General features: G+C 40.1%; 1 protein-coding gene across 1 annotated transcript in view; it reads right to left on the minus strand.

Moving 5' to 3' along the window:
• The window catches only part of TRAPPC9 (trafficking protein particle complex 9), a 743,379-nt gene that overhangs the window by 683,997 nt on the left and 46,944 nt on the right, over nt 1-12,438 (minus strand). The window contains exon 7 of the mRNA XM_037803518.1: nt 12,230-12,355. Within this exon, the coding sequence (XP_037659446.1) occupies nt 12,230-12,355 (126 nt within the window). The remainder of the gene's footprint in view (nt 1-12,229; nt 12,356-12,438) is intronic.

A 12,438-nucleotide genomic window follows, 5' to 3' on the forward strand; every position in this document is an offset into this window, starting at 1 on the left:
TGAAATGTGGGGTTTTTTTTGGTTGTTGTTTGCCTGTTTGTTTTTAATTTTTTGATAAACAAAGTTAAAAAATTGAAAAAAAAAAATCAGTAGAAAAATGGGAGTAAAAACTAAATGACAAATAGGGTGGGATGGGGGGATGGTTTGGGTATTCTCTTTTCACTTTTATTTTTTATTCTTATTCTGATTCTTTCTAATGTAAGGAAAATGTTCAGAAATAGATTGTGGTGATGAACGCATAACTATATGATCATACTGTGAACAGTTGATTGTATACCATGGATGACTGTATGGTTTGTGAATATATTTCAATAAAACTGAATTTAAAAAAAAAAAAAAAAAAGGCCATCTTCCTAAAGCATCTGACTAAATACACCCAAAGGATGTTTTTAAAGAAATTAGGATGAAGTCATCCTAAATAAACTCACAATATCACCTGCATGGTGCTCCACCCAAAGGTCTGATTTCTCCATTTCATATGCATGTTCAGGAAGCTTAACTTGAATCTCAGTTCCTCATTTATAAAATAGAGAGGGGAGAACAGTTACGAATAAATTCATGAAACAAATATATACCTAGTCATACTATGTATAAGATCCTGGTAACACATTATAAATGATACATAGTAATGCCCTCAAGAAGCTCAACCAATCCATTTATGAGAGCACCAAAAAGAATAAAAACTGAGAAATAAATTTGACCAAAAAAAGTGCAAGACTTGTATACTGAAAACTACAAAATATCATTGAAAGAAATCAAAGAACATCTAATATACAGAAAGATATCTCATGTTTGTGGAATAGAAGAAAATACTGTTAAGATGGCAAAACTCCCCAGAATTGGTCTACGGATTCAATGCAATCCCTATCAGAACCTCAGCTGACTTCTTTGAAGAAATTGACAGGCTAATCCTACAAATCATATGGAAAGGCAAGGGAAACAGAATAGCCAACACAATCTGGAAGAAGAAGAACAAAATTGGAGGACTCACACTTCCCAACATCAAAATGTACTACAAAGCTACAGCAATCAAAATTGGGTGGTACTGACATAAGGCCAGACATACAGATCAATGAAACAGAACTGAGAATCCAGAAAAAACACCCTTATATTTACTGTCTATTGACTTTTGACAAGGGTGCCAAGACAATTCAATGCAGAAAGAATAGTCTTTTCAACAAATGGTGCTGGGACAACTGGATATTCACATTCAAAAGAATGAATTTAGACCCTGTTTTAGTTTGCTAAGCTGCTTAAAGCAGATACCATGATATTCATTTAACTATGGGAATTTATTAGCTTACAAGCTTACAGTTTTTAAGCTGTCGAAGTGCCCAAATCTAGGCATCATCTAGGATGATGCTTTCCTCCTGAAGACCAGCTTTTAGCGATCCTGGACTCCTCCATCACATGGCAAGGCATACGGCAGCATCTGCCGGGTTTCACTGCTTCCAACTTCTTGCTTCCATGGCTTTCTCTCTCTTTGTCTGAAATTCATTCTCTTATAAAGGATTCCAGTAAGAAGATTAAGACCCATCCTGGACCATGCCTTAACTGATGTAGCCTTATCAGAAGGTCCTTCTTACAATAGGTTTACACCCACAGGAATGGATTAGCTTTAAGAACATACAATTCCATACTACCACATACCTCTACCTCACAGCACAAACAAAATTACCTCAAAATGGATCATAGACCTAAATGTAGGAGCTAATCCTACAAATTCATAGAAGAAAATACAGGAGTAAATTCTTCATGACTTGAGGTTAGGCAATGGTTTCTTAGATGATATATCAAAAGCACCAGCAACAAAAGAAAATAGATAAATTGGACTTCATCGAAATTTAAAAATTTTGTGCTTCAAAGGACACTACCAAGAAACTGAAAAGACAACATGCAGAATAGGAAATATTTTTTGCAAATCATATATCTGATAAGGAATTTGTATCCAGAATATATAAAGGACTCTTACAACTCAACAAAAAAAGACAAAATAAAAATTTTATGGACAAAAGATTTGAAGACACATTTCTTCAAAGAAAATACACAATGGCCAATAAGACCATGAAAAGATGCTCAACATCATTAGCCATCAGGGAAATAAAAATCAATACCATAGTGAGATACCACTACACACCCACTAGCCGGCTATATCAAAAAAAGACAGACAATAACAAGTGTTGATGAAGATGTGGAGAAACTGGAACCCTCATATGTTGCTCGTGGGAAGGCAAAATGGTAATGGTACAGCCTCTTCAGAAAACAGTTTGGCAGTTCCTCAAAAAGTTAAATATAGAGTTAACATATGACCCAGCAATTCCACTCCCAGGTGTATGCCCAAGAGAACTCAAAGCATTATGTACACACACACACACACAAAACTGCAGAGGCATGTTCACAGCAGCATTACTCAAAACAGCCAAAAGGTGGACAACTCAAATATCCATCAACCAATGAATGTATAAACAAAATATGGTATATCCATATGGTGGAATGTTATTCAGCCATAAAAAGGAATGAAATACATGCTACAACATGGATGTATCTTGAAAATATTCTGCAAGTGAAAGAAAGCTGGCACAGAAGGCCACATATTATATGATTCCATTTATATGAAATGTTCAGAATAAGCAAATCCTTAGAGACAGAAGATTTGTGATTGCTTAGGGCTTGGGCGGGCAGGGGGTTGGGGGACTGCAGTGAGGAATGGGGACTGACTGCTAATGGGTGTGACAACACTGTTGTATTGCATAACTATGAGACTACACTGACAACCACTGAAACGTCCAGTTTAAAAAGGGTGAATTTTATGGAACGTGAATTACAGCTCAATAAAAATGTTATAAAGAAGAGGAGGAAGCAGCAGGAGCTCCTCTGCCTACATGTGGAAGGCATGGGAACTTCTAACCTTTTCTCTGCCACAAAGCACCCAGGGGCCCTGACACCACCCCATTAATAACACAGTGAAAGGGCTACGTCACCACAACTGGCTCACAATCACTTTAAATACCATTCATCTCCAAAACTCCATGAATTTATATCTCTGGGAGCAGAAATGAAGAGCTGGAGAGACAGACATGGGCCCTCACATCCACGCTGGCTAGGACGAGGGCGTGAGTTCCTGGACTGATGGCTCATGTGCAGGCAGCCCCTGCCACAGGGCACTAGGAACTGCCTCCTCAGGTAGGACCAGTGACTCTTCACAAGACAAGCAGACTTCAGTAGAGATATGAAGAAGGCAAAATGAAAAATGACGCTTTCTAAAGCCTACCAAGTTATAAATCCAAAATATTTGAGACCGAAACAAAAAAGATATTTTCCTGGTGAGAGTTCTCAGTGCCAGAGAGAACTTGTAAGCATGGCCACATCATTCTTGCAGAAGCCCAGAAGTTTGCTCGGTTGCTTTTTTTACCCTTTAAAAAATATTAAGAAAAAAAAGAAAGAAAACCAGATTCTAGGAAGATGGTGGCAGTGGCAGCAACAAAATTTTTCAATCTCTCTTATTCCCCACATAAAAACAAAAGAAACAACTGATAGCAAAATCAAAAACTCAGCCTTGAGTTTTTTACCTTGGAGACTGCCCAGCTTGGGGTTGGGCTGGGGGGATGATGAGGGAGCTTTTGAGAAAAAAAAATGAGGCAATTATTGAACACTGAGGTTGCCTGAGGCAGTATATTACAGTTGAGGCAAACAATATACTAACCAAAAAGCTTAAAGGGAAAAACCAGGGGGTGAAATGTCCATAGGGATCTTTGGAAAGCTCCAACATATTCCCAAGTATCTTAAGGGTTCTGCACATACGTAGGGCTGTGCACATGCCCAGAGCTGCATGTGTGCTCGGGAAGGGCTGAGAGGGCCCTAAGCACACACCTCTGGTTCCCCTTGAGGCAGGAAGTGAAGGCTAAGGCAGAGCTGTCAGCTGCCTGGCTGAGTGTGGAAGGTGTGCCCCAAGACTTACACATAAGAGTCCCTCGGCAAATTGGGAGATTTATTGGATCCAGGTGTTTAAGGAAAGCTCTGTCCAGTCATTAGCCAACCATTAAGCTAACCAAGCAGAAACTTCAGGGGCCACACACAACAAAGAATAAAGACTTTGCAGAATTAATTCAGAAAATCTCTGAACAAATAAAGAACTAGTACAACAAACAGCCACAACAGCAAATTCTGGTGAAGGGGGAGAATCTGATTTCCAGAGCTGCTATACCATATTATTTAAAATGCCTGCTTTTCTACCAAAAATTGAGACATTCAAAGAAACAGATAAGTATGAGTCATACAAGGAGAAAAACAATCAATAGCAACTGTCCCTGAGGCAGTTCAGACCTTGGGCTGATTAGACATAGACTTTAAATCAGCTATTATAAATATATTTAAAGAACTAAAGGAAATCATGCTTAAAGAAATAAAGGAAAGCATTAGAACAAAGTCTCACCAAATAGAGAATAATAATAAAAAGATGAGGAGGAGGAGGAAGGGGGGGGTGGGAAAAGAACCAAATAAGAAGTCTGGAGTTGAAAAATAAAATAAACAAAAATTTCACTAGACGGGTTCAACAGTAGATCTGAGCAGACACAAGAAAGTATCATCAAATTGAAGATAGGTTGATTGAGATTATACAGTCTGAGGAACATAAAGGAAAAAGAATGAAGAAAAATGAACAGATACTCAAAGAGACCTGTGGGACACCATCAAGTATAACAGCACATACACATAATGGGAGTTCCAGAAGAAAGAGGAGTGAAGAGGGCAAAAAAAAATTTGAATAATGGCTGAAAACTACCCAAATTTGGTGGAAAACTCATGGACAACATTTATAATTAAATAGGGATAACAAGGTATCCCCACAAATCCCAAAAAGCAAGCAAATAGGGACAAACAGCCACAAAACCTACAGGGTAGTAATATCTACGTATAAGCGAGTGGGAAAAAGAAGGAAGGAATGTGTGTGTGGGGTGGGGGTAGGGGGAATCTCTGGAAGACCTGACAATGGGAAAACCCCAAAGCCGCCTATAGGTATTCACTGGAAAGTACCCGAAGCCAATCTGGGAAGAGCAGCTGAAACCGGGAAGGTTTGCCCTCGATAAATGCAAGTGAGCACAAGGGTCCCACTGTCAAGCCTGAGGGGACTACTGCAGGGGGTCCATGGACTGCTAGGTCAGAGACCCCACAGTGAGAAGAAACTGCTGTGAGTGAAATCAACTGAGCAGGATAAGGACGGGCGAGCGATGAAAACGGAAGCTCCAGACCCAAATCAGGCAGGAAACAGCCAGGAAGGCTCAGAAAACAAGCTGCCATATTTTTAACTCTGCTCTTCACCACATTACCATAACAACCCCCTTCAATCAGATCACTGCATTCTCAAGAACAAATGCCACCAGAAACTTTAAAGAAAAAAAAATCAGAACAAAAATTATAGTAGGGGACTCTTGGTAGATAACTCCAAGACAGCCTGAAGTACCTCAGAAAATTGGAATTTCTTTCCCTTAAAACTGGAATTGTTTTACACTAAACTACAAACACAGGAACAAGTAAATCAATCTACTTGCACAACAAAGTATGGTACTTTTTGCGTATTTGGTTTTGACTGAATGTAGGATTTTATCATGCTGACTTTAAATTCTTATCTATCCCTATTACACAACTGAAGACAAAGGACAATGTAGAACAGAAAGCCATACCTGAAAATCAGAAAATGAATGAGATAATAGTTATAATTACTACCATTATCAAGTGCCCACTATGTACCAAAAAACAAACAAGTCTTTATATAACTATCATTTAACCTCTCAAAAGAGAGGGTACCATCCCTAATCTTGCAGATGAAGAAACTGAAGCTGAGTACACTGCACTAGCTTGCGTGTTGTCACACAGTTAGTTGCAGGATCAGGACTTAAATCCAGGCCCACGTCCTTTCTCTGCCTCTCCACATGCAAGAATACATCTCCCATCCCATAATCGAGAACCATCCATGAAGTACCAAAAGCCCCAAGATGTCCAGATGCTAAGAAAAAAATCACAGAAATATAAAAAGATGTGAGGTGAAAGGCCCTTGGGAAATATCACTCTGCGGATCACTTATTAACTACAGAGTAGAAAAGCTGTCTTTACCACAGAGCAATCTGGTAGAAACCCCCTGAGCCAAATGACCAAAGTAAACCACCCCAAGAATGGATCAACATGGCTTCATGTGTCTCCTGATCAGATGCACTGAGAAGGACACATCACCAGTGTAAATTCCTGTCAAAAATGCTCAGCTTACAACTAATTATGAAGGAACATGGCACAAAACTGTTCTAGTTTCTGTAGAAATGTGTCATGAAAGGATTTTAAAAAGGCTGGAGATCAATTTTAAATTAAAGAGGATTAAAGAGACATGACAATTATATAGAATATATGTTTGGCTCCTGAATCAGGGCAAAAAACAGCTCTGAAGACATTACTAGAACAGCAGAGGAAATGTGAATAAGGGCTGTCTAACAGATCATTTGTATTGATGCTAAATTCCCCAAATATGATCACTATATTATGAATTAAAAAATGATTTGGGTCTTCAAAAAATATACTGAAGTATTGAGAGGTGAAATGAAATGATGTCTGCAACCAAATCTCAAATGTTTCAAAAAAAACTGGCAGTGTTAACAACTACTGAATTTAGAAGGGGATATATGTGTTCATTGTACTATTCCTGCAACTTTTCTGAAGGTTTGAAATCTTTCAAAATAAAAACAAAGTGTATTACTTGCTAAAATATAAACTATGAAAATAGTGCCTCACAGGAGGGTTTTAAGGATTAAATGCAGGAAGGCAGAAGCGAGCACTGGGGAAGGGGCCGCAGGCCCAGCTGGCAGCGCCATGTCCATCCAGGCACCTGCTGCAGGCCTGCCCTCCCACAGGCACTGCGCTGAGCGCCGTGTCGCCAAGATGAGGAGGACAGGCCCTGCTCCGGAATCCACACACGTCACCAAGCTTCTGTATTTATATGTTTCTCCTCTGTTGATGGCGGCACTACACTATGAATGCAATTAACACCACTGAACTGTATATTTGAAAGTGGCTAAAATGGGAAATTCCAAGTTGTCCATGTTAATACAATAAATTTAAAAAAAAAAAAACAGAATTATACAATACAGAGTGATGCCTAATGTAAGATACGGATTTTAATTAATAACATAATTATAATAATGCCAGTTCACAAATTGTAACAAATGTATTATACTAGTGTAAAACGTTAACAATAGAGAAAACTGGGGAGGGAGATGGTAAATGGGAAATAGATATTTCCCATAAACCTACAACTGCTTTAAAAAATAAATAAAATAAAAATAAGATGTGTCACTTTAATATTCAGTTCAGCTTTTAGGTAACTACTAAGGTAAATAGCTTAGAATTTTTAAAAGTAATAAGTGTCTGTGACATGCTCTATTTATGCATTTATTCATATTCTGCCCCATTCTTTAAAAAAAAAAAAAGGATTTAATCAATTTTCTAAACACATACAATTTACAACAGTAAGAAAAAGCCAAAATCAAGGGAAGAGAATTTGAGGACTTGAAACAAGGGGAGGTTAAATCGCGAAAGCACGTCATGCCACAGGCGTCAAGATGTAGGGTAGGCTACAGATTCAGCCCTGAGATCCCTAAGACAGCTAAAGCAAAAAGAAAACCACGATCAGCTGTAAGAGCTGCAATGCTTGTGAGATCAATTTACATGCCAGTAGCCGGGATTTCTGAAACAACTTGCCAGGAACCCTTCTATACATCCCTGTGTTAAGCGGTGCATGCACTGGACTTCTCACTCACGAGAGACCTCTTTACACGCCTGTTCCTCACGAAAGGAAACACCTCTCTCCCAATACAAGATCATCATGCCATACCCCAGACTCTTGTCCAACAAGAAAGTTCTCAGTTCCCCCTTTCTCCTTCTCCAATAAGGAACTTCACTTTCTTTCCTCCCCACCCAAAAGTTCCTTTCTCTGTGAGAACTACAAATTACCGACAAACCATCTCTGAAAGTCATATGCCTTCTGGCTAAGACTAAAATGTTTTAGCCTAATCTAGACTGCATTCTCACATTTCCTCCTGCTATCTTAAAAGGCTATTTTCAAATCTCCTGTCCTTCTGATTCTCAGCTTAAATCAACATAGTTCTGAGGTTACAATTACTAGATGCATAGCTAGCAGGCTTTTGCTAGATTTCCTTAACAACAGCTTCATTAAGGAAATGCATTAAAAAATTTAAAAGGGCTATTCTTGCATCTGAACAGAATATCCTGCATAAAACTGGAATGGCTTTCAAAGAGAAAATTAACCGGAGACAAAGAGGTTGCAGGTCCTAGTTAACAGTATTATAAGCATAGCTGAAATGTTCTTAAGTGGCTTGGAATCATTCCTGAACACTGGGTTTGCAGGAGGCACAGGAAGGTGGAGTGAATATACCTTGATCCTAGAGTATGTTCTGGCACCTGGTAAGATGGGGTTTTTCTACTTTTTCAAACAATTCCCTACTACCACTTTCATGTATTGTCACTTGCCATCTTCTACTACTTAACAATCGAGAAAACTAATTTCAATCATTTGGGTTGTTTGGAAGAATCCAAGTACACAACAAACTAGGTCTAAATACCATTGGTGCATTTATGAGATAATCCTGGGTAAGCAGCAAACTCTCCTGTCCTCAATTTCTCTAAGATTGAGTACCATGAACTACTTAGCAAAGCTGCCCTGCTGATTATGGCCGTCACCTGTCAAGAACCTAGGTAAGTGCCTGCAACAAGTTGGCTGTTTAATGAACAGACATTATCAGTGAGTTTCAGTTTATCTGATGGAAATGCTTTGCTTTACTGTCTTCATGCAATAAAAAAAAAAAAACTGATTTTACTGGAGTTAATACCACTAAAGCAACTCTGACTCAAAAAGTCCTCTACATGGCAGGGCATGCTCCTTTCCTTTATAGACTTGATCACAGTTTGTAATTATTTATTTCTATGTTTATCTATTCAGTAGATAATCTGTTTAAGCTCAAAGAATGCAGGGCAGTGTCTATTTTATTCCCCACTGAATATTCAAGAATGGCAGGCAGCAGACAGTGCCCAGTCTCTGTCTCAATCACACGAATGAACGAAAGAGTAGGCAAGCTATACAAAGGCCCCTTCATCTCTGGAACGATGATCTGACTTTGGACATGTTACATAACCTTTCTGTAGACTGAGGTTGCTTCTCTGCCGGTAAGAATAGCTGCACTCGGCACACACAGTTACAAGGATTAAAGGGAATCATCAAATTCACAAGTGTCAGTTAACAGGTCCTCAAGAAACATCAGGAGGCTGACACATTACTTAAATTACTATGTGCCAACCTGTGTGTAAAGCACTTTGTCTGCAATATATCATCTACACAACAACTCTAGAAGAGACAAATATTATGGTTCTTATTTTATAGGAGTGAAAACAGGCTAACAAAGGGCACACCATGAGGAAACGGTGATTAAAACCTAAATCTGGGGTTCCAAAGTCTGTGCTCCTCCTACTTCACTTCTACCTCACCATGCGCCTGTAAAATGTGCATGCCCAATTCATAAATTTATAGACAGCAGTCATTAAATGAAATATTTGCTGCTTTTTGTCAGTGCTAGATAATTGTCACAAACTTTTCTACTGAACAACTAAAGACAAGACAGGTCAATGCATGCTCCTTCACACAAAGATGAGGAATTCTGCATTGAATTCTTCTGTAAACTAAAGAATCTCTTCCCAATACCACCAAAGCACAGGACTTTTTAAAGTAGACGAAATCTGCAATAATCATATCTCAGCTCCTTTCAAAACTTTCATATTAGATAAAAATCACACCCAGAAAGAGATACAAGTCATCAATTCTATGATGGAACATGTGGCCAAGGACCAAGAGCTTGTTCTATTTCAGAAAACCTACAGGCTCCTCTTTTTTATGGTTATTATAAAATCCCACCAAAACGCATCATTTTCCTGCCTGCTCATCTGGCAAGCAAACATCGAGATGAGTCAACTAAAGCAAAGTGCCGTGTTGGGGAAAACTCAAAAGGCCAAATGACAGGATTTCCACCGTGCAGCCGGGCAGCAGGAGAGCAGCGCCACTCACCCTCACGCCGGGTCACTGCTGACCCCTAGCGTTGCTCGCGAAGCTCGGGCAGGCGGCAGCAAAAGGAAGGGCTGTTCGAAACAGCAAGAAATTTCCACACTTTTTGAGTAAAAACATTTTATTTTTATAAATATTTATGTTTATATACCCACCAGTGAAAACAGCTTCGTAGCTGGTCCAAATTTTCACCATTAGTTTGCAAAGGCAACTCCAGTGGCCAAGGGCCAGCACATGGTGAGGCGGGGGTGCAGGTGGCATTCCGGAAGCAGGTGCTCCCCCGACCAGGGTCTCCCTGCACCCCTCCCCCAACTGCTGTCTGAAATGCTACAGCTCCAGGCCTTCCAAGTGTCCGTTTTGAAAGCATAATCCATCCTTCTCGCTGTCACTAAAGATGACTTCTCAACCCTCCAGTCTGGTAACAGCTGCCCATTGCTGAGGAGCATTTACATGGCGGCCACCATGCTAGACAGACGTCTAATCCACATCCACCCTTCCAGTCTTTTTATGGGCTTATTATTCTGTTGTTTTACAGGTGAAACTATTAAGATATTAAAAGTTACACAGAATTTTGCTCAAGGTAACCCAGCCAATAAGTGGCAAAGGTAGGGATTTGAACCCAAGTCCATCCAACTCTGCTCCTCAGCTCCAGTGTGAGTCCCCAGCTTGAAATCCTGAGGTCTCCCCCTTGCCTCCCTGATCTGGTCCTTACTTCCTTACTTATATGGTCCTTCATATAAGGTCCATCCAGGCACTCTCCCTCACTGCCCAATTCCCTCAACAGACTCACTCACCCAATTCCCTATGGCTCCCCAAATACTGCTGTTTGTTGTGCTGGGTCTACCCACTCTGGGTCTCTGGGCTCAACTCTCTGCAGGCAGCAGTCCTCTTGGAGGCCTCGCCTCAGCCTCAGTACAGAACCTCCCCCTGGCTGCTTGCTGACTCTGCCCAGAGCACTCGCCACTTGTGGCGTGCCCAGGCCTGGTCACTCCAACCATGTTCCTAGGAGTGGGGACCACGCCCTCTCCATCCCTCAAACCCACTGCCTGGCATTGTGCTAACACTCAGTAGGTCCCCAAAAAATCAGTGACGGAAAGAAATATCCAGATGTCAACTCTCCGTTCACCCAGCATCCCTCAGGACTGATTCTCCTGTCTTCAGACAATCACTCACGCTGGCCCATCTTCCTGGAATACTCTTTGCCTACCTACTTTTGACCTAGCTGTCTCCTGTGCATCCCAGCTAAAACTTTACTGCCTAAGAGACTGTGTCCCTGACAGCCCCCTGTCCCCAGCCAACTAGGTTAAATCCTTTTATCACTTGCCCCCTTCACACCCTGAACCTTCACTCTTCTCCCTGTGTGCCACCTGCTCAATGTCTGTCTTTCCCCTACACTGTCAGCTCAATGGGGGCAGAGTCTGCTTTCTTCACCTCTCTCCCTCCTTCTACCACAATGCCATACTCAGTACATGTCTCTTGGTTTAAAGTGACCTACATTCTAATCCTAGTCTTGTGTCCTAGGCAAATTGCATGACTTTTGAGTCTTGGTTTCCCTATCTGTAAAGATCCAAGTTAGATTACCTAAATATTCAAAATCTTTCTAGACTACAAATTTGGGGATTTTGTATTTTCAAGCTGCAGTAAAATGTTTGAAGGTTTTTTTTATTACGAACATATTCAGATTTAAATATTACTTGTTGAGAGCCTACTGTCTAATACTTGTTGAAAGCCTACCATCTTCAAGCTATACAAAGTACTTTCACATACTTTATATTTTATAAACCTAACAACCTAGGCAGGTAGGTAGATAACCTCACTTGACAAATGACAAAAATTAGGCAAAAGAAGAATAAAGCTTATTTAAGGTCACAAAGCTGGTAAGAGGAAAAGTTATTTCTCCTACAAGAAAAAATTGGAAAGGATAGCAAATTCTGAATTTTGAAAGTAAAATATCATAAAAGAAACATAAATAACCACCTCAGTTAGGATATCAAAGTTTGATTCCAAAGTTTGTCATGCCATACTGAACCCTAGGATAGCAAAGTGTACTGGATGACTGGTGAATGAATGTCACAAGAAGGTATTAACTCTTTCACTTACAGTAGGACATATACTCACCTGGCGAAGATTAATGTAAACTGCATTCTGAAGAAATTCTGATGCTTCCATGCTCCGCTTCTGAATGGCGAGAACACGTACGGCTTTGACACACGCTTCCAACTCAATCACTCCAGCGTTCTTATACTGTAGAGTATAAAGGAGGCACCTCAGTCAGAAAAGAAGAGTACAGATGTCTCTGTCATATATGAAGACTGAAAAGCACTGGG

The sequence above is a fragment of the Choloepus didactylus genome, chromosome 14, assembly GCF_015220235.1.
Source record: "Choloepus didactylus isolate mChoDid1 chromosome 14, mChoDid1.pri, whole genome shotgun sequence".
NCBI lineage: Eukaryota > Metazoa > Chordata > Mammalia > Pilosa > Megalonychidae > Choloepus > Choloepus didactylus.